This window comes from Bos grunniens, chromosome 3 (genome assembly GCF_055505025.1).
Source record: "Bos grunniens cultivar Pamir isolate PY7600 chromosome 3, Bosgru_T2T1.0, whole genome shotgun sequence".
Lineage (NCBI taxonomy): Eukaryota > Metazoa > Chordata > Mammalia > Artiodactyla > Bovidae > Bos > Bos grunniens.
Genome location: NC_141167.1, coordinates 46,458,445 through 46,481,666, shown reverse-complemented (window position 1 = coordinate 46,481,666; position 23,222 = coordinate 46,458,445). Strand labels below are relative to the sequence as shown.

At 33.6% G+C, this 23,222-nt stretch overlaps 1 protein-coding gene across 3 annotated transcripts in view; it reads left to right on the top strand.

Moving 5' to 3' along the window:
- The window catches only part of LRRC40 (leucine rich repeat containing 40), a 40,802-nt gene extending 17,619 nt beyond the window's left edge, over window positions 1-23,183 (top strand). For 2 of the 3 annotated variants that reach the window (XM_086390522.1, XM_086390523.1), the window contains 9 exons: window positions 515-687; window positions 5,753-5,840; window positions 5,961-6,006; window positions 8,579-8,687; window positions 12,404-12,511; window positions 13,020-13,130; window positions 15,315-15,392; window positions 18,022-18,207; window positions 20,554-23,183. In XM_086390522.1, the coding sequence (XP_086246648.1) occupies window positions 515-687; window positions 5,753-5,840; window positions 5,961-6,006; window positions 8,579-8,687; window positions 12,404-12,511; window positions 13,020-13,130; window positions 15,315-15,392; window positions 18,022-18,207; window positions 20,554-20,659 (1,005 nt within the window). In that variant the 3' untranslated portion in view covers window positions 20,660-23,183. Of the gene's footprint in view, window positions 1-514; window positions 688-5,752; window positions 5,841-5,960; window positions 6,007-8,578; window positions 8,688-12,247; window positions 12,512-13,019; window positions 13,131-15,314; window positions 15,393-18,021; window positions 18,208-20,553 lie in introns of all 3 variants that reach the window. The other variant, XR_015160225.1, reaches the window with a different exon arrangement.
- The last annotated feature ends 39 nt before the right edge of the window (window positions 23,184-23,222 follow it).

The following is a 23,222-nucleotide window of genomic DNA, read 5'->3' as shown; positions in this document are numbered from 1 at the left end:
ACTGAAAAAGTTATCATTTAATAAGGTTAATTATCTGATAATCTTAGATTCTGCTAATGGGAAATCAGTATGTATTACAACATTATTATAAATCATGAATACAAATTTTGAGTAACAAACATTTATTATAAATAACTTTTTAAATATATACTGATTTGTTTTAAAACTTTAGTTTTTCATCAGTATAGCTCTTGGATTTGTATTTTTGTTCTATAAATGTAACTACTAAATCATTTCTCTACCTTGGTTTTTTAAACTTTGAACTTTCTGCTGGATTAAGCCTTTAATTATTTTTAAATTACTAGGAAATTCTTGAAAATTTTGTTTTTTGTTATTTTTCTGTAACTGTAAAATAGCTTAAATATAATTAAAAATTTAAGCAACTTAGTCATTAGAAAATTATGTTTTTTCCATGTGTTTTTCAGTTATTTGAAATTAAGATTTCAGTTTTACTTTCATTATCTAGTATAAAATTGAATACAAAAATACACATGATTGATCTTTGGTTTTGTAGGAATTACATGTAGGAGAAAACCAGATTGAAATGTTAGGGGCAGAACATCTTAAGCATCTGAACTCTATCCTTGTGCTAGACCTGCGGGATAACAAGTTAAAATCTGTTCCAGATGAAATTACACTCCTGCAGTCTTTGGAAAGACTTGATCTAAGCAACAATGATATTAGTAGGTAAGTTTAAGAAGGAATGATATGAAATCATGTCTGTATTTGATTATAATTCATTGGTTAAAACATGCAGAGATCTTTTTTATAAGTTGAGTTCAATAAATGTTTACTTAGCAGGTGTCATGTGCAGACCTACTAAGGGTAATTAGATTTTGTTCTTGGCAGCAAGCTTAAAACACTAATGGAATCAGTTGTATTTACAAGTGACTCCTGCGGAGCTCAGTTGGTAAAGCATCTGCCTGCAACGCGGGAGACCTGGGTTCAATTCCTGGCTTGGGATATCCGCCTGGAGAATATAATGGCAACCCACTCCAGTATTCTTGTGTGGAGAATCCCACGGACAGAGAAGCGTGGACGGGCTACAGTACATGGGATTGTAAGAGTTGGACATGACTTAGTGCTATTTTTCTTTCGTTTCTTTCTAAACCACTAGAATGTGAACTCGAGGATGGGTAGGTTTTTATCTCTTTCACTGCTCTAACTTCTATGTCAGTGCCTGGGTTCATGGAAGCTGCCTGATAAATATTTGTTGAATGTGTTAAATGACTATAAAACTATGGGAAAGATATGAAATACTTTGGGGACTTAAAGATGATACAGGGATCACAATTTATTGAGAAAAGTCAGGGCAGACTTTGTGTAAGAAGTAAAATTTTTAGATGATGTTATAGAACTGGGACCAGAGTGAAGCAGGTTAATTGCCTAGAGCACAGAATTTAAAAATTTACTCACTGGGGCATGCCTCACTCTAGTTGAGACATCCATCTTTCAAGGATGACCGCAGTTTTCAGGTTCATATGTACGGTGGTCAGAATGACTCACTTGGCAGGAGAAAACCACAAACAAAGCTCTGAAAGTTTACAAAATAAATTATAGGTATATGTTCAGAGGACAGTGAGGAATCAGGTTTGGTAGGGTACATGTAGTGAGGTATTTAGGTCTTGAAAGATAAACTGAAGCCATGTGAAAGAGGTCCTTGAAATCCCTATGAAGAGTCAGTTTTCATTGGTTAAGAGATGGAGAGATTAAAAGCAAAACTAACTTGATTGTAACCTTGTAAGTTGATGATGATAGTGGGTTGAATGCTTTGGATAGGAGTGGGTTTATAGATGGGAATTCTAAATAAGTTCTATTAGATTAATGTAGTAATAATTAACTTGAATAGGCACACTTAGTATGTCCAGTTTACTGTGTTGACAGCTTTTTAGATTCCTCTCATGTAATAAGGACCTAAACTGTAGTGATAATGAGAATGGAAAGACAAGGAAAAATGTGAGAGGTGTGATGAGTTAGATTGAGTATTTAGCAATTGATTGTGATGGAGAGGCAGAGGAAGAGGGTAGTGAGCAAAGTTTTAAAAGCGTATAAAACCATAATATTTAGAGATGGAATTACTTTACAGATATATAAAAAATAAAACTCAGACTTACTTAGGGTTGTAAACCTGTTAGGTGTCTGCAGTTTTGTATTTGGATGTCAGAAACCTGTTTTGTTATGAACAGGGAAAAGGTTAAGCAAGGTAGACTTTCTTGGTTTATATTTCAGTAACTTACTTTAAAAAACCAGAATTGTTTTCACAGTGTACATATGGCATATGGTACATCTTGACCATCAATTTGAGTACTTGGACAGTGACCATTCTTTTCAATCACTTCTATTTATGACATAATAAGTGAATGGATATTTCTAAAAGTACTTACAACTAATGAATGAAAGAATTGCTTGCCTCATAAATATTGACATGTATGCTTTTCCCCATGTTAGTCACTCAGTTGTGTCTGACTCTGTAACCTTATGGACTGTAGCCCACCAGTCTCCTCTGTCCATGGAATTTTTCAGGCAAGGAATACTGGAGTGGGTTGCCATTTCCTTCTTCAGGGGATCTTCCTGACTGAGGGATCGAACCCACATTTTCTGTGTCTTTTGCATTGTAGGCAGATTCTTTACCATCTGAGCCACCAGGGAGTCACCTTTCTCCCCATAGCAGTTTTATTATGGCTACTAGTAATATGTAAAAACAGTAGAAGGGAAATATTTAAAATAAAAATGATGATAAATACTATTTAAGTAATCAGTACAAATATTTCTGATATGTATATTTCTCTTTCTCCAGAGCTCTGGATATAAAGTGTGTATGTATCACAGGGCCTAGAACATAATGAAGCTAGTAAATATTTTCTTTACTTTCATCTAACCTCATACTTCCTAGACATTACTACTACTACTACTACTAAGTCACTTCAGTCGTGTCCGACTCTGTGCGACCCCATAGACGGCAGCCCACCAGGCTCCGCCGTCCCTGGGATTCTCCAGGCAAGAACACTGGAGTGGGTTGCAATGTCCTTCTCTAATGCATGAAAATGAAAAGTGAAAGTGAAGTCGCTCAGTCGTGTCCAACCCTCAGCGACCCCATGGACTGCAGCCTTCCAGGCTCCTCCGTCCATGGGATTTTCTAGGCAAGAGAACTGGAGTGGGGTGCCATTGCCTTCTTTGTCCTAGACATTAAGACCATTCTTTTCATTTTGTACCCCTCCAGAATCTCCTTTAACAACATTGATTCCTTACAATGCTACCAGAGTAGTTTTTATAAAATACAAGTTATCAGCTTTTTCTTCAACTAAAAAACTGATGGTTCTCCATTGTTAGAGCACTTTTTCCTAAATATGACTATGTATTAGAACCACAAGAAAAGCTTTAAGAAGAAAATGCAGATACAGAGACAGTAGTGAATTAGAATCTTTAGCAGTGGGACCTTAGAATTGCTTTGGTGTTGTTTTTTGAAGTTCCTGAGAGATTTTCATACATCTGGTTTTCTAACCAACAATTAGGAATCACTGTCTTGCAAGATAAAGTCCAGGATTTTTAGCATAATAGTCAAGTACATCTCACAGTCAGATTTCATCATTCTCTCTTTTTCATCTTTCAGTCCCACAAGTATCTTATGACTACATTGAACTGTAAATATGCTGACTTTTTCTTTCTTCATTTTCTTTACCTTAGAATGCCCTTTTCCTGCTTGACTCCCTAATGGAATTCTATTCTTTTAGGTCCAAATCCAGGCTTTGCTACTTCCTTCTCCCTTTAGTCCTTTTTCTAATTTCTACTTCCCTAGTCTGAAAGCAGCTTTACTTGTTTAGCATGTATCTAATTTTATATATATATATATATATATATATATATAAAATAGTTTAATGAGTTTTGACAACGGTATCTATTGGTGTAATTCACTGTCACCGTAGTGAACGTTTCTGTTTTCCTAAAGTCTCTTCATACCCTTTGCAGTCAATCCACTTTTCATACACTCAACCCCTGGCAACCACTGATGAGCTCTGTCACTGGACTTTTCTTTTTTTAAGTACCATATGAATGAAGTCACAGCATATAGTTTTTATGCTTTCTTTCACGTAGTATAACGCTTCTGTGATTGATTCGTGTGGTTTTTGTCTTAGTAATTTATTCATTTTTATTGCCGAGTGTTATTGCGTTATACAGATATGCCACAATTTTTTCATCTCTTCAGTAGTTAGTTGTTGGATGTTTGGATTGCTCTCAATTTTCTGACTGTTGTGAAGATTCATGTAAGTCTCTATTGGACATAATTTTCATTTTTCCTGAGTAAATATGTAGGAGTGGGATTGCTTAGTTGTATGGTAAATGTGTGTTTGAAAAAACTCCCACTTACCAAAGTGGCTGTGCTATTTTACATGCTCACCAGCAACATATGATAATTCCTGTATTTTGGTTAGCCAAAATGTGTCCTTTTATGTGTCCTTTTCTTTTGTTCATCTGAAAAGTTTTTAAGGGAAAGGACCTTGATATCCCTACAACAATTCCTAGTATATTATAGATGCTTAATAAATTTTGAGATTTAATGTTTATGTATATCAGCAGGTTTTATCTTGTGTACCAAAAAAAAAAAATGACTTTCCTTTTTGAATGAAAATCTGAAGTATATGATTAAAAATTATTCTTTATGATTTTTTCATTTAGGAATTTTTTTATTTGCTAACATTTACTTTTTAGCACTATCTCAGTTCAGTTCAGTCGCTCAATTGTGTCCAACTCTTTGCAACCCCATGGACTGCAGCATGCCAGGCCTTCCTGTCCATCACCAACTACTAGAGTTTACTCAAACTCATGTCCATAGAGGCGGTGATGCCATCCAACCATCTCATCCTCTGTCATCCCCTTCTCCTCCTGCCTTCAATCTTTCCCAGCATCAGGGTCTTTTCTAATGAGTCAGTTCTTCACATCAGGTGGCCAAAGTATTGGAGTTTCAGCTTCAGCATCAGTCCTTCCAATGAACACTCAGGACTGATATCCTTTAGGATGGACTGGTTGGATCTCCTTGCTGTCGAAGGGACTCTCGAGAGTCTTCTCCAACACCACAGTTCAAAAGCATCAATTCTTCAGCTTTCAGCTTTCTTTATAGTCCAAATCTCACATCCATACATGACAACTGGAAAAACCACAACTTTGACTAGACGGACCTTTGTTGGCAAAGTAATATCTCTGCTTTTCAATATGCTATCTAGGTTGGTCATAACTTTCCTTCCGAGGAGCAAGCGTCTTTTAATTTCATGGCTATGGTCACCATCTGCAGTGATTTTATAGCCCCGAAAAATGAAGTCTGTCACTGTTTTCATTGTTTCTCCATCTATTTGCCATGAAGTGATGAAACCAGATGCCATGATCTTAGTTTTCTGAGTGTTGAGTTTTAAGTCAGCTTTTTCACTCTCATCTTTCATTTTCATCAAGAGGCTCTTTAGTTCTTCTTTGCTTTCTGCCATAAGAGTGGTACTGTCTGTAATTTAGGAAATATTTTATAGCTCACATTCTTTTTCTAATAATCCTAATATGACAGTATTGAAACAATTCTTATTTTTTTAAAACATGTTTGGCATTTTATCTTGAAAGGAAATATTTTAGGCCTGAATTAACTTGGGTTTTCTTTGACACTATTTTATGATGTAAAGCTTGTCATATGTTGTTTGTTTTATAATCAACTACTTGGTTGAATTATACTTATCCCGAATGTTTTCCTTTAAATCTATTTAATCTTTTATAGTCTGCCCTGTTCATTGGGAAGACTTCATTTGAAATTCCTGGCACTTGAAGGAAATCCTTTGAGAACCATTCGAAGAGAAATTATAAATGTAAGCATATTTAGAATTCAGCTCTTGTTTTTAAACTTGATATTGAAACATACACATGATCTATTAATATAAAACTGCAATGTATGTCTGGTGAATACGTTTTTATCCCCCTCTTTTCAGAAAGGAACCCAAGAAGTCTTAAAATACCTACGAAGCAAGATTAAAGGTACTCTTCTATTTTCTCCCATATTTTAAAAGATAACGTGAAAAGTGGTGAAGTGTTAATCGTATATAAATTTGCATATAGTTTTAGTATAAATATTTAGAGGAAATGGCCCCTGGTGGATGTGGCTCTGATCTGAATCCATGAGACCATAATATGCTGAATTTATGAAAACACTCTTACATTCACAGTAATACTGTTCTGTCCGTAATCTCTGAGTTGAGTTTTAGGGTACCAGTTAGAAATTAGGATAAAGATTCTGGCAGCACCTATGCTTTACCTTTGTAAAAGAACAAAACTTGACTATTACTGTATAAAATAAGGATTCTGTTGACTGGGAAGTATATTAACAGATTTGAATAATGATGTTGAGCATCGTGTGCTTATTAGCCATTTGTACACCTTTGGTGAAATATCTTGAGTTCTTTTGCCCAATTTTTAATTTTTTAATTGTTGATGTAATAATTCTTTATGTATTCTAGGTATAAGTCTCTTGTCAGATACACAATTTGGAAATGTTTTCTAGGCATCTGTGTTGTCTTTTCATTTTCTCGATAGCGTCCTTTGAAACACAAGTTTTTTTTTTAATTTTAATAGTCATTTTCTTTTTTTGCTAATGCTTTTTGTTTCATATCTAAAATTTCTTTGCAAAATCCTGTTTTATGAAGATTTTCTACTTTTTTTTCTTCTAAGAGGTTTATACTTCTGCTCTTACATTCATGTCTTTGATCCACTGTGAATTAATTTTTATAAATGCTATGAGATAAGGGTCCACTTTCATTCTTTCCACTTACATTCTTTTGCATGTGATTATGCAGTGTCTGTGTACCATTTGTTGAAAAGTCAGCTTTTCTCATTGAATAGTCTTGGCATTGTTTTTGTTGAATATCAGTTAACCATGAATGTAGGGTTCATTTTAGACTCACAAGTTTATTCCATTGATCTTTATTCCTATCCTGTGCCAGTACTACAGTATATTGGTTACCACTGCTTTGTAATAAATTTTGAAATTGGAAGGTGTATAAGTCCTCCTGCTTTATTCTTCTTTTAAAATAGTTTGTTTTGACTGTTCTGGGTTTTTTTTTTGCAATATCATAAACATTTTAGAATCTGCTTGTTAATTTCTACAAAGAAGTAAGTTATCATTCTGATAGGGATTGCATTGAATCTGGATCCATTTATGGAATATTACTATCTTGGTTTTTTTTAATCAAAAAGGCAATAAATGTACAAGAAAATATAGTGCAAAGTAAATCTGTTTCTCACATTAGTGTCCCCCCCGCAACAGACAATTGCCTTCCTCTTTACATTCTCTTTGATGCAGATTATTAAAAGTAGCTCTTTGGAAAGTATTGAGAATATTCTATTTTAATATATAATCATGCTAATATAAATGTACATTTAAAAATAACGCTGGGTTTTGTTGCTGGTTTAATACTGTCTCTGCAGATGTAATTTGGCAGTATATATTACATATTCTTTGAAGTGGCATAGCCAAACTGCTCGGGAACTTCTAAATAGCAAAGCATTTCTCTTGAAATCAGTGTTGTCCTCTGTGTCTTTTATCTCTATTCGATAGTCTGTCATTTATTATGTTACTTCTGTAAATAAAGTATTTATATGGATGTATTTGTGTGGAAAAATAGTTTAATAATTATTGACTAATGAATGTCTGAGGAGCTTAAGGCAAGAGAAATATACTTAGTATCATTCAACAAGTTTCATTAAATGCCTGCTGGGTTGAGAAAAGATCAGGGATACTGCTAATTGTTTTTTAATGTTCTTTCGGCAAGCCTCTGTTCTTAATGTGACTATTAGGACTATTCCATCATTTCCACATTGCTAAAAATTGTCTTATTTTATTTATGTCTAAATGGCTGAAGTCTCTTTCGCCAAAAAATCACAAAGCCATTTCTTTTAATTGTGGATGATTTTTGTTTGTTTTGCTTTTTATGCTGTAAAACATTAAACATTATGTGTTAAACATTAAACAGTCTCTAGAATTTGGTGAAGGAGTTGGTTGTATGTAAATGTGAGTAGGTATGCGTGTTAGGAAATATCTAGTGAAAATACAGTCTTACATTTGCTAGGAAAAATCTTAGTGAATATAACTAAAGTACCAAAAGCTTACTAGGCTATGCAAATTGCCAGATTTTAAATGATTGGGGATAATCAGCTTCATTGTGTCCTAAACTGAAAAGATAGGCAGATGCCTGTTTGGTAGACATTTTTGGAAAATAGTACTTTTCCTTTGTTAACAAATTCCTTTGTTGGAAGGAATACTATTTTTGCTTGTCATTGTTTCTTCTGAGACATTGTAGTTACTCTTTATCCTTTCCTACTCCTAAATTTTCTTATGGTAAGATTTATTAAAAGATTTTGAACTTTTTATCTTTTTTCTATTACATAAAGATCAAACTATACTTAGATTTGAGTTATTGGAAATAAAGCATATGAAAAGACATTTTCACCAATAGTATCTAAAAATCATATGTACTATTTTAAAGTACTTTCAGGAATTTTTAAATGACTTTGTAGTATAAATATTAGTTTTATATAACTTTTCTTTTGCCAGATGATGGACCTAGCCAAAATGATTCTGTTATTGAGACTGCCATGACACTGCCAAGTGAATCTAGAGTCAATGTGCACACCATCATCACATTAAAAATGTTAGACTATAGGTATGTAATTCATTTTCTTAAATGTTGTAAAACACATAGGTAACTTTCAGAAATAATTCTTCAGAAAAAAGGACAGTTGGTGAAGAAGAATTCATCAGAGTGCATTAGTACTTAGAATAATAGCGATTGCAAAAAAAGTGATGAGGTAGAAGCATATACAATGAATTTAAGTCCATTCCTTAGGTGATTTGTATTTATCATGCTTAAGGAGGTCGATATATGGTTAATAGTAAATTTTTTATAATATTTTATAATTGTAAAATACGAGACGCAGTATTGTTTCGTAATAAGATTTTCTGACTCAGTAACCAGCATCCAGAGAGAATTTTATATTGGAGGGAGGTCATATATTGGTAACTAAGAAGTGTAAGTATCATTTATTTAATGAATACCTCAAGCAGACAAAGCTTGAGAGGTTGTACTCTGTTTATATATCTGAATTCAAGTCAAATAATATGTTATAATAATGTGCTCTCAGATCAGATCAGATCAGTCCCTCACTCGTGTCCGACTCTTTGCGACCCATGAATCGCAGCACGCCAGGCCTCCCTGTCCATCACCAACTCCCGGAGTTCACTGAGACTCACATCCATTGAGTCAGTGATGCCATCCAGCCATCTCATCCTCTGTCGTCCCCTTCTTCTCTTGCCCCCAATCCCTCCCAGCGTCAGAGTCTTTTCCAATGAGTCAACTCTTCGCATGAGGTGGCCAAAGTATTGGAGTTTCAACTTTAGCATCATTCCTTCCAAAGAAATCCCAGGGCTGATCTCCTTCAGAATGGACTGGTTGGATCTCCCTGCAGTCCAAGGGACTCTCAAGAGTCTTCTTCAACACCACAGTTCAAAAGCATCAATTCCTCGGCACTCAGCCTTCTTCACAGTCCAACTCTCACATCCATACATGACCACAGGAAAAACCATAGCTTTGACTAGACGAACCTTTGTTGGCAAAGTTATGTCTCTGCTTTTGAATATGCTGTCTAGGTTGGTCATAACTTTCCTTCCAAGGAGTAAGCGTCTTTTAATTTCATGGCTGCAGTCACCATCTGCAGAGATTTTGGAGTCCAGAAAAAAAGTCTGACACTGTTTCCACTGTTTCCCCATCTATTTCCCATGAAGTGATGGGACCAGATGCCATGATCTTCATTTTCTGAATGTTGAGCTTTAAGCCAACTTTTTCACTCTCCACTTTCACTTTCATCAAGAGGCTTTTGAGTTCCTCTTCACTTTCTGCCATAAGGGTGGTGTCATCTGCATATCTGAGGTGACTGATATTTCTCCCTGAGTGGCACATATATTAAACCTGTAATAGTTACAATGTTGGTATGTAAACCGAGGCAGAAGCCTAATGATATTTGTATATTATGGGCATGTGTTTGACTGGAGAAAGAAGATACTTATGCAGAAATTGGAAGTGATTGTCAAGTATTCTTCAGTACTGTCTAAGGCAACAGTGATAAAAACAGCCAGTACAGTCAGAAGTCTTTCAGTGATTAGTTCATGCTTTGGTATTGTATTGAAAAGAGTACATTCTCAAGTTAGATAGTGACAAGGTTTATTCAGTTATCCACAGAATCATCATCAGTTCCTGGCCTCTTTTCCTTAATGTGTAGTATCAGTGGGTACTACCTCCTCAGCAGTCAGGATACAGTCTCCATTTCATATTTGCTGTGTTTCATTCACATAGAAATCACTACTCTAAGCCTTCCTTCTTTGACACTGTAATACAAGATAGTACTCATCCATCGTTGTAGTTGTGTCCTTTTCATAGCATACTAGTGTAGTAATTTAGCATGTTCTATTTTACACATAATATACCCATTTATTCTGGAGAAGGAAATGGCAACTCACTCCAGTGTTCTTGCCTGGAGAATCCCAGGGACGGGGGAGCCTGGTGGGCTGCCGTCTATGGGGTCGCACAGAGTCGGACACGACTGAAGCGACTTAGCAGCAGCAGCAGCATACCCATTTATTCAGTAGATATTTTTGGAACCTACTAGGTATCAAATTCTATGTTAGGTTTTGTAATATACCAAATGTTCAGACAGACTTGATTCCTGTCTTGGAATTTCTTAGCTTAGAATTCCTTTTATCTCTGGCTTCCACTCCCTCTACTCTGCATGGATATGATTTATTGAGTTTATTGAGTTTCTCGTCTATGCTGAACACTGTGCTACTTTATATATGCTCTTTCTTTTAATTGTTTTAAGCAATCTATAAAGTAGTATTGATACTTTTTTTTTTTTGGTGGGGTTAATCATTCCCATTCTTTAAAGGCACCGATATCACAAAAGCATAATAAAGGTAGCACTTAAGACCATACATCTTAGATTGTTTTGATTCTAAATTTATTGTAATTTGTTTTCCTTGGAGACTTGAATTGGACAGAAGTATTCTATTTAAAGTATAAATTATTTCCCAATCTTAAGGCATAAATGCCTTCAACTGAAGTTTTTAAAATAGCATAACTCTTCAAACTTTAATTTGGATAAATCAGTTCTCTGTGACTTGAGCAATTCTGATCAAAAAGGTAAAAGTGCTCCATCTGCACAGCAGAAAATGGAACCCAAAAGCAAAAGGGGAAGCATAATGACGGTGAAATTTAGACTTTTTATCTTTCTGTATTATAGTGCTTTTCTCATACAGTTCTCCAGTATCACACATTATATGTAATATTTTTTTCTTGTTCATACAGTTGTTCATTTTTGGAATTCCTCTGAAGATTCTTTTTAGTGGATGAGGTTAGGAATTAAAAATTGTAAAAGAAGAACATAAGCATAATGCCCAATTATAATATCAAATTGTTAAATTTGCAAATGTCAGAGTTCTACTGTACTTTCTTACTAAAATTATATTTTATTGAAAATATAACTGAAAATTTTAATGGAAAAGAAATGTAATGAAATTTAATGAAAAGAAAATGCCTTTAGATTCTAACTTCATAGAACTGAGGTTTAAGGAAGGTAAATTAACAAAGTATATTAATGAAAGAACCAGAAATAGTTTAGTCCAAGGCCATAACCCTGTGTACTTTGTCACATGCTAAGTGAGGGAGAAACTGTTTAGGTTATGAGAAAACTAGTTTAGTATCATGTTGAACTTTTAAAAATTGATTGTTGTCTGCAGTTAACTCTGTATCCAAAGAAAGTTGACAGCTAAACTCTATTAAGAGATTTTTAAGACAGGAGGTGAGATAGTTTTTAAAATTAAAGATTTAGGGTACAGGAATCCCAAATACTGTTCCTTCACTGTTATGACTCTTGGACATCTTAGACTTCAAAGGTATCTGTTTTTGTTCATATTGAGTTTATGACTGTGAGTTTATGTCACACCAAAGGTGTGACACAAGGTGTTATGACACAATAGGGTGTCTGAATTCCTAACATTTTGTGAGTTGGTAGGTTTTTGTGGTATTCTTTACAGAGCTTCATAATAAACTACCTTGAAAAATCTCCTTATGAAATCTTTAAAGGTCTTTAAAATGAACAGCAATAATCATGTCTTTCCAGATTGCTAAGAATGATGCACTTTTTAAAAAAATGTTTTGTTTGGTTGCACCAGGTTTTAGTTTAGGCTCTCTGGATCTTCAGTCTTAGTTGGGGCATGCAGGATCTAGTTCCCTGACCAGGGCCCACTGCATTGGGACCGTGGAGTCTTAGGCACTGGACCACGAGGGAAGTCCCAGAATGATGCATCTTTAAACCATTTTTCATTTAGTGATAAACAGACAGCTTTGATTCCTGATGAAGTGTTTGATGCGGTAAAAAGTAACATTATCACTTCGATTAACTTCAGTAAGAATCAGCTGTGTGAAATTCCCAAAAGGTAAGAACTATTCATGATGCTATTTCTATTAAGCTGTGACTCATTCTCAGTTGTACTTGCAGCTTAGTTGCAATAATAATTATTTTTAATAGTTTTTTACTTAGGAAGTATACGTAAAATACCTTACATTGTTAATATTTGAGGGATTTGGTAAAATTTACTTAAGTATTTCCTGAGATAGGAATTAATAAAGTATTACCTAGATTTTGGCGGGAAGTGCAGTGAGTCCATAATTAGTTTAAACAGACTGAATGGTTTCTTAAACTTCAACATACATTTAAAGTCCAATAGAAATTCCTGGACAGATAATATTACAGCTGTTTTTAAAAATCTATTTTTATCAGTTACACATCCAAACTGACTGGGATTTTTTGTGAGAAAAGTAAAAGTTACAGAAAATCTTAATTAGCAAAAATAATATAAGCTTTTTTTCTCTATGATCAGCTTGTAGTTTTAAAGTTTTGACAGTGAATTCAAGTATTAATATTTAAAATTATTATTGTTTCAGGATTGTGGAACTGAAGGAAATGGTTTCTGATGTCAATCTCAGTTTTAATAAGCTTTCCTTTATATCCTTGGAATTATGTACACTTCAAAAATTGACTTTTTTAGATCTCAGGTATTTATTGATACTATTGCTTCCCTTTTTTTAATAATAATTTGTATTTTACCTGATTTTTGCCCTTTCCCTCATGTTTTCCTAAGAAACAAAATTGGTCTTTATTAATAAAATTTTAGGAGTAATCTAAAAGTAAGCATTTAGGAAATAGTTTAATCAGATGTCATTTGAAGTTATGTGATAAGACAATTATTTAAAATATTAGGAAATACTGACACTTTATTAGAGTCATACTTAAGCAAAATTAAAATAGCACATGGAAAGTATTTACTTCATATTGCTTTTTTCTTTTTTAACATAAAACTGTCCAAATGCTATGCTGGCACAATAGCTAGCATGACTTTATCATAAAAACAACCTATTTGGTTTCAAAATATATTAACCACACAAGGCAAGATAACACTATGATTGACAGCAAAAATAAAGGAAACTATTTAAGGCTCTACAGAGGTAATAGGAAGTTTAATTTAAATATGTCCTAAGTTTAAGTGACAGGATCAGAAGTGTCACAGGTTTTTGAGGGTGATAATAGGTATTTCAGGGTCAGATAGTCATTTATTTTCTTAGGCTTTAAAGCTTGGTTTGTGAAGTATATTTCTATTACCTGGGCTTCTGACTGCTCATGTATGTTGTTACTAGGTGTGGTTTTAGTTTATTAAAATGTACCTGCTCTTGCTCCACTCACACAATAGTTAAATTACAATAAGCTAATTATATCTGTTCGAAGATTTAGTCTTCATACAGAGACAAAAATTTTTTCCTTACGCAGTTAAAACAAGTATATTAGCATGTATGCTCTTGCTAAATGTGGAATTATTTCTATTTTCCACGGACAGTTACACTGGAAAAACAGTTTAAAAGCACATTTTAGTTCAGTATCAAATGGAGCAGTGAGGATGAATCCCTGCTCCAGTGCTACTGACTTTATTTCTTTTCATCCCATCCTTGTGTGTGTGTGTGTCTATCGATGTGTGGGCTTCTGTCTATAACTATACCTGGAAATTTCTAATTAAGTGACTAAAATATGCTTTTATGTTTGATATCAGTATGTATAAGACTCTAGGAGAAGATATAGACCATCAGTTGGTATTCAGCATGGATTAATAAAGACAATAATGGAGAAAAATACAGAGAAAAGAAAAAAGGACATATGTTGAGTTGTACAAAGTATGGCATATTAATATATTAGGCTTCACTTCTGAATGGAAAAATATAGGTTAGAGAAAATTACTCAGTGTGATAGATAACCATCTAGTTGGAGATAATTTTCTCACAAATGTTTTCTATTAGTAGTTTTGGGGCTTCTCTCTGGTGGGTCAGTGGTAGAGAATCCACCTGTGGATTCGACAGATGCAGGAGATGTGCATTCAGTCTCTGGGTTGGGAAGATCCCCTGGAGAAAGAAATGGTAACCCACTCTAGTATTCTTGCTTGGAAAATCCCATGGACAGAGAAGCCTGGTGAGCTACAGTCCGTGGGGTCACAAAGAGTAGGACATGACTTAGCAACCAAACGTTGCTATGACCTCTAGAATATTTCTACCTTCTTGTTAACCTTCTAAATTTTTTCCGAGATCATTTTAGTGGTAAATGAGATTCCCTTTACTTCTGTGTTCTGTTGTAAGATCTTGAAAAGTTACACATTGTGCAAATTAAAATTCTAAACTAAAAGTAGAAATGGTCTTCCTTAATACTTATATAGTAGAAAACTCTAAGTTTCTAAACATACAGAATCTCTTTGCATTTCTGTTTTCTCTTTTTATGTAATTTTTCAGTTATTCTTCAATTATTCTGTATATGAAATATTTGTATTAATCAAATACATAGAATACTTGTGATGTCAAATAATATAGTATTTATAGGCATGACCTAAAGGGCTCTGACTGTGGAAAGTATTGCTGATTGCAATTTGAAGTAGATAAGGGATTAGTTTACAGTGTTCACTCTGTTAAATCTATTATTAAAGAGTTGTTTGCATCACCAGTTGGTTGCACTTTGGTATTAGAATTAGGCCCATTGATCAAACACTTAAAGCTGCTGACTGATTCAGAATTCTCAGGACACAGTCTTAATGAAATCAAGAATTGACAAACTGAGCTATATAAATTTTTGTCTGATCAATACTTTAATTATAAATTTGGACAAATTTTCAAATTTTGTAAATCATCTTTTTCTCTCTAATTTAGGAATAATTTTTTAAGTTCTTTGCCTGAAGAAATGGAATCATTGACAGGGCTACAAACAATCAACCTTTCCTTTAATAGGTAAGAAACATCTTACTCACAATTATTCTGTAGAAAATTTGTAGATCTTACTAGAGAATACTAGAGATTACTAGAGAATAAAGAGACAAACAAAAAGGCTGTATGCTTTTTCTTCGTTTAAATATCCAGGTTTATTGTCACTTAGTTCCACTTAGAGTTAAAAGTGATGTTGCCTTTTTAGAATTTTCACAACTGATGTCTACATTTTTTTGTTCTTTTTAACTATTTTAAGAAACCTGTAGCCTAGTAGGAAGACAAATATGCAAATAAATAGTTCTTATTGCTATAGAGGAAGCACAGTGCATACATAGGTATTTCCAGAGATTACTTGAAGGTAGAGGAGGTAGCTCTGAAACTGAGGCTTGGAACACACAGGGACATGGCATCCTATGTAGAGCAAGTAGCATGTATTAATGCCCAAGGATATGAGAAAATGATGTGTTTGGGACCCTTCAAGAAGTTTAATATGGCTCAGAACAAAAAGTGATGTAGCAGAAGAGTAGAAGTAACAAATGATATTGGGCGTGTAGCAGTAGCCAGCCCTTTCAGAGCTTTTTATGCTAGTGAAATTTAGATTGTATTTTGTAAACACTAAGATATTATAATAATTAGTGAAAGCGAAAGTTTCTCAGTCGTGTCCGACTCTTTGCGACCCCCATGGGTTGTATAGTCCGTGGAATTCTCCAGGCCAGAATACTGGTGTGGGTAGCCTTTCCCTTCTCCAGGGGATCTTCCTAACCCGGGGATTGAACCCAGGTCCCCCACATTGCAGGCGGATTCTTTACCAGATGAGCCACAAGGGAAGCCCAGTGTAATAATCAAGAATAACTAATTTTTATTGGGAGCTTATTTATTAATATTTATTGTCTGCTGACACTGAGCTAAGTACTTTATGTGTATTACCTGACTTAATCTTCACAAAAGCCCGGCATGGTAGGTTCTGTTACTATGTCCATTTAGAAATTGAGGAGTATAGAGCTGGGATTTGAGCCCAGGTGGTTTGACTCCAGAAGTTAGGCTCTTAACAACTATGTCATATTGTTTCCTATGATGAAAGTTGATTCTGGTAACAATTTAATATAAATAGTAGTGGCTAACATTTATTATATTACAGATACTGTCCCATGACCTTCCTATATATTCATTTAATCCTTGTAACAAGTATATAATTTTAGTACTGTTATTCATGCTCATTTACAGATAAGAAATCTAAGGCACAGTGATGTTAAAATACTGCCTATTAATTTTTTTCTATCTACTCAATTATTTGTGTTTCTTGAGTATAGGTAATACTTTTGCTGTCATTGTTTAAAAATATAAGTACTTCTCAGATTCTTCTAATTTTTGTGAATTGAACTATCAGTTCTCTATTGATATGAACTATCAGTTCTCTGTTGAGTTGTCTATATCAGGGCCTTCCCTGGTAGCTCAGATGTTAAGAATCTGCCTGCAACGCAGGAGACCCGGGTTCAGTCCCTGGGTTGGGAAGATCCCCTGGAGAAGGAAATGGCAACCCATTCCAGTATTCTTGCCTGGAGAATCCCATGCACAGTGGAGGCTGGAGGGCTACAGTCCACAGGGTTACAGAGTCCGACTCGCCTGAAGTGACTAAGCATGCACTCATGCATTGAGCTATCAATTGCATTGTTAATTCTTTAGGAGCTGGCAAACCTAACCTTAATTTCTGTGTTAACTGGTTAGCTGCATCACTTTTAATTATCTTGTTTATGGTTTGTGGGAGAAGTTGGAGGGACTACTCAAGATGATTTGGTCTATCTGTACTTGTGTTGCTGACTCTTCCATCCCTCTGTAACTTCGGAGCTTCCTTAATGAATTTACCCTTCATTGTAGTTCAGTTTTTTTTAACATCAAGGCAGCAAAGGAAGGGCAGTATGGGGAAGTGAAAAGGCTGCCACTATACAGCTCTCCTTCACCACATCCTTCTCTTTTCTAGTTGAGGCAGCAGTTTGCCTCACGTTAAAACCAAGCTAGTTTCTTTTCCCCCAACCCAGGGATCCTGAAGTGTTACTGAGAATTGCTCTGAGAGCCATCAACTTTCCCGTCTCTCTTGTGGCATCTTCAGGGTTACTTTGAATAAGAAGCCAGCAACCTATAGTTGTTTTATAATGTTTTCAAAAACCAAAATGAATATATTTTTGATTGTTGGAAAAATGACTGAATTAGTCATTTTTGAAGCCTAAGTCAAAGCAAAGTATAAATCTCTTTTACTTTAAATATTGGCAGTAATTCTGTTTCATAAGAAATAAAAGTAAACTAAGGAAGAATACCTACGTGGAGACATTTTATAAAGAGCATTTCAGGAAGATTTCCTTGTCTCCTGAAGGAGAAAATAAAAACATGGGGGAATTTACTCAGAACTTTTGTTTGATTTTTTTGTATAGTAAATGGAAACTGCTACAAGTCTGTCCACTTAACGTATATTTCAAGGTTTCCAAAGCTTATCCATTTTTAAGAATTTTCTGAAAAATTTAAGTGCAGAACTTATACCAAATTAAAAAAAAAATAAAAACCTTACATTAAGAAAGCTTTATGTCATTAGATCAAACCCCCATCATCTAGGGGATAATTTTGCCTCTGATTCCTGTTTGTTCTGTTCATATTCTAATAGGTTCAAAATACTACCTGAAGTTTTGTATCGAATTCCCACACTTGAAACAATTTTGATTAGTAATAATCAGGTTGGATCTTTGGACCCTCAGAAAATGAAGACAATGGAAAATCTGATCACATTGGACCTTCAAAATAATGACCTCCTACAGATTCCACCAGAGCTTGGTAACTGTGTGAACTTAAGGTAAATGCTAAGTTTTTTCATGTATTCAGTTGTGGAAGTGTTTTTGTTTGTTTGTTTTTTGAGGTAGTCTTGCAGGCAAGTTGAAATAAAAAATGTAATGTCCTGTTAAAAATAAAAGGTAACAAAACTCTGAATCCCAATTCTGTTTTCCAAATTTTACCAAATGTATTTTTTAGTTTTGTTTATATAGCATGATACATGTGTAAGTATAGTACACATCTATCATACATGTCGATTGTTTTAGTGATACTTTCTCATCCCTCTGTATGTGTATATAGCATGATATATGTGTAAGTATAGTACACATCCATCATACATGTTGATTGTTTTAGTGATACTTTTCTCATCCCTCTGTATGTGTATAACCTGAAACTACTGCATAAAAACATCAGGGAAATGTCAACTCCTTAGCTGTGCAGATAGGGATTTTTAAAATCTGATTATAGACTACTACCAGTTGTTTCAGGCCCTGCGGGGTCTTTCGTACTCTGTGTTTGCTATTACCTCAGCCTCAAGTGCCTTTACCCTGCTTCTGTCAGTAATCAACCTAATTATCACCTTTGAAAACCTTTCCAAAACTCCAGGCAGAGTTAGTCCCTCCTAAGATTTCCCATCCTGCTTTGTTAGGACTTATTTATATCATTTCTTTTTCCTGTACAAGAGTTATCCCAGTGCCGAGAAAGTGGTAAGCACCTAATGAGTACTTGTTAAGTGAATATAAAGGGAATTTGAGACATGAACAGCAAGCCTAGTAGTTAAACAGAATGTGTCAGAAAAATTTAATTATTGAAAACTGCATATAATGGCTTAACATATTTTACTTTACTAGGGCAGCACTGATATCTTTGGTACCTCAATTATTGAATTATAGAAGGCGAGTGAGTTGATTCTTGTTATGTTCCATAAGTGTATTCTATAAAGTCTTTGTGAAAACCAACTTAGCAAATACTGAACCGTTACTCCCTAGGGGAAGCACAGAGTCAGGCTCTTTCAAGCTTCTGGTCACATTTTCATCAACCAATCCACACATAATCTTGTGTTATGTGTGTTTCTGCATTAAGATGCCTTATTTAATATTGTTGATTCATTCATATTGAATTATGGCTAAACAGTGCTATGATTTATGCCTGAATGAAGCTTATCTAACGTGTGTGTTTCCCTGTAAGATACATGACATCCTTCGTGTGCTTAAAAAAACTAGAAATACGTCAGCATTATGCTTGCAGGCTATATTAAACAGCAAAATCACCAAGAAAAAGTACAATAATACAAAAAAAGTCGCACTTAATAGACTATGGAAGGAACACTTGTTTATGGTACGAGAGGTGAAACAAGACAGAGCGTCACCTTTTTTTGTCCTCAGTGTTAAGTGACTCAAATTTTTTGCTGCTCTGTACATGTCCAAAATGATCTTCAAAGTGTCACATGTATTGATTAGGAGGTGACAAATAAATTTTAGTGAGCAGGCAAATTAGCAAATTTGGAGTCTATGAGTAATGAAGATTGACTATAATTAACTTTTTTTCTATAAATTAAGAAAATCAGTCTTTTTAAAGACTTAAAAGATTCTTTTAAGAATTCCCGTGGCACACAGATACATTTGAAGATATAATTTAGATCTACTGTATAATATGTTGTGAATCCTTTAACTTTTGTTTATATAAACACTTAAGTTATTGAAAAATAAAAAAAAAATCTCTTATAATTTATTTCATTAAATTAATTAAGTAAATCAACCAGCTCTTAGATCTTAAACTGTACTCATTTCAGAACATTTAAATAGGTTTTATAAGTGCATCTGGTCAAGGGAGGAAGTACAAAGACAGACGTGTTAATGTTCCTGGTGTGGATAGGATATATTGACTGTGTTATAGTCTTTGATATGAGTATTTGTCAGTTTGCTCATTCTAGCACGTGTGTAAATATAATTCAACCATTTAGTATATGGTCATTATAAGATTGAGGAGGTGATGGGTAAAATAATGATTCATATCACAGCTCTTCTATTTAATAACTAATCTTGGACAAGTCCTTCTTATCTTCCTGAACTTGTGTTTCCTATTTATAAAATTGAAATATTAATGGTGCCTACATCATAGAATTGTCAAGATCTTTAAGAGAGTCAGTGAATGTAAGTTACTTAGAACCATACCTCTCATGTAATGAGTATTCAATTAATGTTATTTCAGTCATCATTATAGTTACAGTTCTGTTTAAATGCTTAGAATGAAAAGGGACAATTCAAAAAATAATACATATATTTTACTTATGAAATAGTAAATGAAATTAGAAGAAATGCCTCCCTAATGGAAAATGTTAAAATTCTGATTTCTCTCTTTTGTTTAGGACGTTGCTTCTAGATGGAAATCCATTCCGCGTTCCTCGAGCAGCCATCTTAATGAAAGGAACAGCTGCTATTTTGGAATATTTGAGAGACCGAATTCCTACTTAAATTAAAGTCATTACATAGTCTTGGTCATGTTAATTCTTAGACTTCTTAAATTGATAACTAACATTTTTCTAAGGTATTATCTTCATTTATGATGGTGTAACCACGTATTGTGTTCATTTGTTCTAAATGTTTTGCATAAGATTTATGCAAAAAAAAATTCCCTCATTCCCACATAGCAAACAGTTTCTTCAAAAGTGAATTTTTATTTATTATAGTTAAATATTTTTATAATGACAAAGCATTTTTGTAGCGATGGATTTTTTTTCCCATTTCTACTGTGTTACGTATATTATGACCAACTGACTTGAATATGACCATCCAATTTCTATGTTTTCTTTAAACTTATGTTTTAATTTCTAAATTTTCATTGACTATACAATTGAAGTGAATTTTATTTAATACTGCTCTTTGGCATTAAAAAAAAATAAGGCTTTTCATTATCCATGATAAGACTTTTGTGATATGGTTGGTATCAGTATAAGTTTCAAATTAATATTTATTGTCTTGTTTTGTTTTAATATAGTTGAAATGTTTTTTCCTAGTCTTTTTCCCATGTTTCATGAAATCATTTTACCAGGGTTTCTAATGTCACAGAAATGGTTCACAAGATACAGTTATTGGTGGAGAAAATAGTAAAAGTGTTTTAATCGCTCTCACAATTTTGAATTTAAAACTTGATTGGACTTTTTTTTTTTTAAGATGCTTTAGTACTAAGTTTCCATACAACAACCTAGTATTTCTAGATTCAACACATTTAAAGAAATTAGATCTGCATATTTTTCCCTCAGAGTGTGAGCATTTAAATGATACCTTCTGTTCTTTAAAAAAAAATACTGAAATTTTATTAATTTTATAGATAACAGCAACAGAAAATAAGAGCATATACTGCATAGAAATCTTAAAATGTGTTTTATTTAAATACTAAGCAGGTACTTGTATGTATAATTACTCTGTTGATGTGTTCTGATCTTTCCTTGTTCATTTTTTTTTAATTTCCAAGGTCTTAATTTTTAAATTTGCTAGTAACGTTAATAAGACTAAATTTGTAGTCATGCGGTAATTTTCTAAAAAGTAATTTGTTATAGATGAACCGGATTTAATAAAAATTAAATATAAACATTTGTATTTACACCAAAAATATCAGAAGTAGGCTAGTCAGTCATTATAAAATGTACTATGTGATTCTATTAAGTAACCAATTGATAGACGGTATTAACTAGTTTATATAAATAGATGGGTGGACAGGTAGGTAAGTAGATAATAGATGGATGGATAGATAGCTTTTGGGTGATTGAGACATAATCATATAATGAAAAAAATCATTGCTAATAAAGATAAATACTACATGTTCATTAAAAAGTTACATTTTTCAAATATTGATTACAATGTTTATGTTTTTGGTTTAAAAGAAACATTCCCTTTTCATACAACAACTCTGTTGCTCCCTAAGAAATCAGCTTCCATATTAAACAAAAGACACTTTACAATAAGGTGACATTTTATTATTTATACAATAAAGAGACTTTTATGTTATTCAAAACACTTTTTTAAATACTGAAAAAGTTGAGTACATCAAAGCCGAAAAATGGCTTTGCTATACACTGCACAGCATTATTATAGTCCCTGTATTTTGTATCTGTACAGAAAGCATCTTCAAAATGCATTCTAATCACATTGTACACCTTTACTGTTTAGTGTCAATACATAAAATAAAACTGGAGAATACAGCTTGCATTTGCAAATTAACTGACAAAGTAACTTCATTGATTCAGTAAATTTAAAATATAGATCCATAGGAGTTCTTTGCACATAAAATGAAGCAGCTTTCAAGGTTGTCATGGTCTCATACAGCAAAAAAAAAAAACCATTAACTACATTCACAATCTATGTTAATAAAGTTGTAAATATGTCTTCATTCAGTTTTTATTTACATCAATATGTAGTTCAACTAAAAAGTACTGTTGTGATACAGTAGTTTTTTTTAACACATACAAAAATGACAATTTTTATATATAATTTAAGCTCAAAATCACAATTATCTCAAAATATTAATTACAACACAGCCATTTCAATTAAACATGTCATGATTTAACTTTTTATAAAATGGTAAAATTTTTTATTAAAGTAAGCAATTTGTTTCGAATTGGCTAGAGTTCACCATGTAGAAAACCTTAAATGGTAAGAGGTGTTTCCAGCCCCTCCCACCCAAATTTGTATACAGCCACCTAAGCTAGCAAAGAGACAGAAAAGGCCCCAATTTATAAAGATTAAGCCTCTTTTGCTATACTGCCGTGGCTTATTGTTTCTTCCATAAAAGCTTTACAAGGGGAGTGTCAATAAACTATGCAGTGAAATGCATGCATTAATATACAGTATGTCTATGTAAAATGTTAGCATTTAGTACACATTAAAATGTTCACAAAGACTGCAAAAGAAGTCATAAATAAAGAAGCACTTCTAAGATCTACCAATTGCAAATTGTAAACTTGAAAAGTACTTAATAATAAAATGGAATTTCTTTGAACACAGATCCCAATTCAAGTTCTTTCTCTGGCTAAAGGAG